This window comes from Sinocyclocheilus rhinocerous, unplaced genomic scaffold (genome assembly GCF_001515625.1).
Source record: "Sinocyclocheilus rhinocerous isolate Xijiao unplaced genomic scaffold, SAMN03320098_v1.1 scaffold504, whole genome shotgun sequence".
Taxonomy (NCBI): Eukaryota; Metazoa; Chordata; class Actinopteri; order Cypriniformes; family Cyprinidae; genus Sinocyclocheilus; species Sinocyclocheilus rhinocerous.
In genome coordinates this window covers 1804562-1810793 of record NW_015645076.1, presented here as the reverse complement: position 1 = coordinate 1810793, position 6232 = coordinate 1804562, and the positions used below count along the sequence as shown (strand labels likewise).

At 33.6% G+C, this 6232-nt stretch overlaps 1 protein-coding gene across 1 annotated transcript in view; it reads left to right on the top strand.

The window, feature by feature from the left end:
* The window catches only part of LOC107705586 (plakophilin-4-like), a 48511-nt gene that overhangs the window by 3287 nt on the left and 38992 nt on the right, over positions 1-6232 (top strand). Inside the window, exon 2 of the mRNA XM_016508931.1 lies at positions 5242-5369. Within this exon, the coding sequence (XP_016364417.1) occupies positions 5247-5369 (123 nt within the window). The 5' untranslated portion in view covers positions 5242-5246. The remainder of the gene's footprint in view (positions 1-5241; positions 5370-6232) is intronic.

Below are 6232 nucleotides of genomic sequence, written 5' to 3'. Positions count from 1 at the left end.
TGTACGAGAAGCTGCAAAAGGCTCAGGTGCAAGTGGAATGTAAAAAACACGGTGACATATATATTGCGATATATTGCGTCACCAAAAATTATTGAGGTCATGTACATATATTGCGCGATAAGTCGATATATTGATTATTGCGACAGGCCTAGTGTGTACTGGTATATGGTTTATGGGGACACAAATGTGTATAATGACATGGGTATTACAACATAAACATGGTTAATTGCCAGTAGTTTTCTCTAAGGGGTAGGTTTAGGTGTAGGGCGATAGAAAATACAGTTTGTACAGTATGAAAACCATTACGCCTATGGAGTTTTATTTGTAAATATTTTGTCCCTATATTGTTTAACTGAATCTGAATTAAATAAAGCGAATAAATCTGAATTTAAAAAAAATTTGCACAACTAATTTATTACATTTGCAATAAATGGTTAGCCAGCTTTAGAGCATTAAGAATGGGTGTCTCAACTGTACCATGGTACTGTTTCAACTGTACCCTATATGGGTACAGTTGAGACACAAATGCACCTTATGTTTATGAGCTAATTGTGGAAAATATAAACTACTTATGGCTATTATTAGTTTATGATATTTTAGTACATAAGCAAAAGAAATATCATGTGAAAAATCACTTCATTTCGGCATCTAGTTTTTGTGTAGTGATGAAAAAAGCAGAAAGTGTCTCTACTGTACTCAGTCTACCCTAATTGTTATACTGAAACAGTCAAATGATTATTACTTTTTATTCACTAGTTCATCCTAATAGTTCATAGAAAATTTTCTGTTTATTTACTCACCCTCAGGGTTTCTTTCTTCATAGAACACTAAATTAGATTTTTAGCTTAAATCATGGTCCTTGGTTATTCATAATATGCGAGCCAGCAGGTTCCATCACTTTAAGAGTCAAAAAAGTTGAAATAGGAAGCACAAAATTAATACTCCCGGCCCCTGATGATAAATTAAGTGAAACAATCAGTCTGTGCAAGAAACTGTTATTTACAACATTATTACCAGTAATCCACAGCCTCAGGCAAACGGTCCTGGAGCTCAGGTTTTTTTGTTGCATGATGACGTATATGCAGTAACAAAATCACACATGAACTGACTCGTGTACAGACCATGACCATTGAGTCAGACTTGACTAAAAAGCTCTGCCTGTAGGTTTAATTCATTCATTTTGAACCAGTTCTTTGGTTCAACAACAGTCTAGTAAGACAAGAGCCACCTAGTGTATTCTGGTGTAGTCAAATTTGTTAATTGCAAATCTCAGGTGGCAGGCACACAAGCTCAAGAATCGGATATCACTATTGCACATAGCCTAACATCCAACTTGTTTGGTCTCATGAATATGTGTGAGAGTGTTTGCATTGACTGCCTGGTCATCCAGGCAGTCACGATGTTGCCTTTTCTAAAATTTCTGAATATGTCTGAGTGTTTATACAAACAAGAATGTGCATTTCGCTAGGTATCAATGCCTAGTCAATTTGTGAGTGTGACTAGTAGTATAGTTTTTTTTTTCTTATTTGAATTTTTTTTTTTTTTTAATTAGTGTGCTGTGCTTTAGCTGTTCACAATAAACCCTCTTGGAGACATTTTATCTTTAAATCCATTCCCATTAAAGTAGATCTGCATGATTCTGGATAAATTGTGAATAATAATGATTGTTTAGAATAGACATCACAATTCTCTCATGATTTTGAAGAAAACGTTTATTTCAGTGATTTACAAAAAGCTGAACATCATGGTTACTAAATTTACTAGAGGTTTTGGAAATAAAATGCAGTAAATAAAAAGTAGGAATTACGAGTCAAACTAGACATTACTAGTCACTGAGGGAAAAGACAAATCAGTGTAGAAAATGATTCAGTGACTCCCCTTGAGTAGATTGTTAGTTCGTTTGAATTTCCCATCTTTTCTTCGCTTTCAAATGGCTTGTAAAAGTGCCGTGCGCATTTTACTGCAATTGTTCATTTGAGTTTTACCTCTTTTCCTCGGATTTCTTGGCTTTCAAATAGCTAGAAAAAGCGCCGTGCAGAGTTTTACTTTCACTTTCAAATTAGCGGCAATTCCGAGTTGACTCAATTCAAGCAACAACAAGGTCAAACTCAAAACTTTTATTAACAAAACGAATAAAAATACACCATATATGCCTAATAAAATAACAAATTACTTAGGCTACACGAAGTTTAAATAGTTTTAAACTTAGTTTAAATATATAAAACTGAAAATCAGCAAACACTGTGGAACCAAATAAATAAGAAACATAGAACGTTTATTAGCAAAACGAATAAGAAAGCTTGGAGGCACGGCATATACACCTTGATGTAAAATAAAATAAATAAAATACACAAAGTTTAAATAAAGTAATCAGCAAACACTGTGGAACCAAATAAATAAGAAACGAATGTTTAAAAAAAACTTCCAGTCAATAGGCTTTTCAAAATCTAAAATATTGCCAAACAGGCGCCTTTGCATTTCCTTTCTAAACAATCTTCTGCCATCGTCTTGTCTTTCTCACCTCACTCATGTCAGTCAGCTCGGCACGTGATAAATAAAATCTGTCTTGTCTTTCTCCCCTCTCTCTTGTCAGTCAGCTCGACTCACTCCTCACGTGATAAATAAAATCTGACTCCTGCTCCGTGGTGCACTGTCGTTCGCGCACGGTTCGGCATGCTGCATTGAGCGTTTAGTTTTTAAACGGTGCCGAGGTAGGCAAATGACGTAATCGGTGTTGCGGCTTAACACCGGTATAACCGAAAACACCGTCTATCGCAGCAAGCCTAATCTGTATGTGCAGTAGGGGTGTAAATGTCACGATACCATATGATATCGATTCTCATACCCAGTGATACAATATTTGCCGTAGGGCTGTCAAAATGGCTGAAAAACTAAATTCAAATTTTGTACTTAAATATTATCAAAATTCGAATTATATGCGATTCGAATTTAATATGCATAATTTCAGTTAGGGTAAAAAAAATTGGATAAGATTTCGAAACGATTTGATAATGGAGTATATCAATTGATTTATCGATATTATGATGTTATGTACCTATTTTAAACAACCATCTACATTTTTAATAACTCACAAATGCAACCAAAATATATAACATGAACATTTATATGAAATTTGCACTTGCTGTACCTCAATTGGGACATTCACAACAAAAAATAGGCCTACACTTTTTTTTTTTTAAATGATAAAGAAAAAAAATTGGAGAAAAAAAAATCAAGTAACACATGAGATCAGTAATCTTATGACATGACAACAGTCAAGAAAGTCTTTCAGGCTTCTGTGCTTAAATGTGCAATGTGTAAAATAGTGTAAATCCTCATTAGGAAACAACAAAAACGAGGTACTCCAGTTGTAGAAAAATACATTAATGTAGAAAAATAAATGTAAATAATTTAAATAAAGCTGTTAAAACTTAACTTTTTTTTTTTTGGCTGCCACTATGGGCTCAGTGCTAAGAATCTTTTCTACAGATAACCAAACTACAAGCAATAGCAGAAAATAAATACAGTAGAACAAAGACACAATAAACAGTGCATTTCAGGTTTTTCGTGTAGGTCTAAAAGAAGTTTTTAGGTACAGAAATTTAATAATTATATGTAAAATAACACTGCATAGTCTTCACTGTATACATTAAATACAGATTAATCCTTAAAGTTGCAAAAGTTGTTCAGTCAAGAGCAGTGAGAGATTGTTTTTTTCTTTGACAGCAGCAGGTTTATTGTTAATCTGGTTTCACTTTAAGCCCGAAAGCACGTGTACTGTTTTTTGAACATCTTTCGCCATGAGCACATATGATCGGGGTCAGGTGAACTGAAACCAGAGATCCCTTAAAACCGATTAGTCGACTTGTCCATTTTGAAATAGATACAATTTTGTTCCTCTAATCTTATTTCATTATCTAATCTCATCCCGTCTAATCTTAGCTGTGCAGAACATCCTATCAAAATTCCTCTCTTCAAAATCACTTTTTGTTATTTGCATGATGTGCTTTTACTTAAAAATGCAGCTAGACCAAGCAATCTTAAAGGCATTAAAGCCATCCAGGATGAGGAAAAGAGTACATCTGTTGATAATACTATTTTTTGCTGTCAGTTGCGGGAGGGTACTGGGAAGGGAACAGGTTGTCTTGTCATGCTGTTGCATGCTGGGATGCTGGAACACACGTTGGAATACATCCCTTGTTGCCCTGCCATAATGCTGCCAAGAACTCCAGACTTTCTTTGCCATTCTAATAAAAGTGAATATGACAGAGATTTCCATGCAGGTTTCTTGTACACCATCAACATGAAATGAAAAGTGTCCCTGTTTGCTTGCTGTATACATGTTCCTGGTCCTTGTGCACGATTCATCAGTTCACATTATTCCAAAGAAAAAATGTTTGCCTGTCTAATATTCCATCAAATTGTAAATGATGATATGTCAAGATGCTCTTGAGGATGAACTTGACCTTCAGCTTCTACATTCCAGTCAAAAAAGCCTCCTTAAAAGTGGTTGCCTGCTTTTCAAGATACAGTTCATTCCAGATGAATAACATCAAGTCCTGTCACATTATACAAGTAAAATGGGTACTGATTACTGTTTTATGTTGACTTTAAGGAAGTCACCTTCACTTATATATCAGCCGGGCCAATTAGTCAACCAATATCTTGCCAATTTAATCATTCTAGTGTTTTTCCTGTGATGTGAAAAAGCTGAATTTTCAGCATTTTTCAGATTAAAAATCATTCTAATATGCTTATTTGCAAATGTTGAAAATGGTTTCTGCCTAATATTGTTGTGGAAATCATGATCCATTTTTTAAAGATTCTTTTATAACAACAGCATTCAAAAGAGCAGCATTTCATTGAAAATAAAAATCTATTGTCTAGCATTATAAAAGTCTTAGTTGTCATTTTTAAATAATTGTATGTGTGTCTTCTGAACAGTAAAAGTAAAAATGAAATAAATAAATTAAAAAAAAATTCTCACTGACCCCAAACTTATGAATGGTACTAGTGTGTGACATCAATATCAGCATCGGCCAATAAAACCCATGACAGCTGTCCAATAAACCCAACAACTATGGCTTGAAAAATGGAAACATTATGGGTTTTATGATATCTAAATAAATAGTAGGACATTGAGTTGTTGTTATATTGGACTGTATTTGCAAAACAAGATAATAATAGTGTATCACTGCATATAAATGGTAATAGCTGTGTGTTTTGTGTTCCTGTGTGCAGGGGGAATGCCTACTCCAAGGCAAAGCCCTGTGGAGGAAAGGGAGGTGCTGAGTGGTGAAGGAAGATCCAACAACAACAACATGGCTGATGCCACCACCACCAACCTGCTGGCCTCTGTTAAAGAGCAGGTATGCCGCACCGTTTCCATCTGCCAGTGTCTGGCTGGAGGGTAGCTGTAATCTGAATAGCAACTCAAACATGAGTGGCCACAGATTGTAGATGTATTAAGTCAAGCTTCTGCTCATTAGCATTATTAATTCTTGGGTGGGGAAAGCTCACTTTGAGGACACAAATATCTGGTCTACATTGAATTTTAGAGCTGATAACCTTGTTTCATCTGTTTGTGTACAGTGGGTTTATTTTATTTTATTTTATTTTTTATTATGTCATCATCCGTTTTGTTTAAGTACAAGATTCATATTTACTTGTTTCTTCACATCAGGTTTGAATTTAAGAGCTGACAAAGTCTAGTTTTTTCAAGTTATTTATTTATTATTCTATTTCCATCTTTATTACAAATTTATTTTAGTGTTTTTAATCATATATTTTATTTTACCAGCCAATTTGTTTAAGAACAAGATTCTAATTTACCTGTTTTCTCACATCAGGTTTACATGGGATTTATGAGCTGGATTTGACCAAGTTACTTATTTTATTACAATTTTTATTACAAATTAATTTGAGTGGTTTTATCATATATTTTATTTTATCAGACAATTTGTTTAAAAACAAGATTCTTATTTAGTGTAGGTTTACACTGAATTTGAGGGCTGGTTTTTATAGTTACCAATTTTATTTTATTACAAATTTATGTTGTTGTTATTATTGTGTTTTTATTGTGTATTTTATTTTATTACCATTTTGTTTAGAAACAAGATTCTTATTTACCTATTTCCTCACATCAGGCAAGCTGATAAAGTCTAGTGACCATTGAATTTTTTATTTAATTTAATTGTATTTTATTTCTATATATATATATATATATATATAT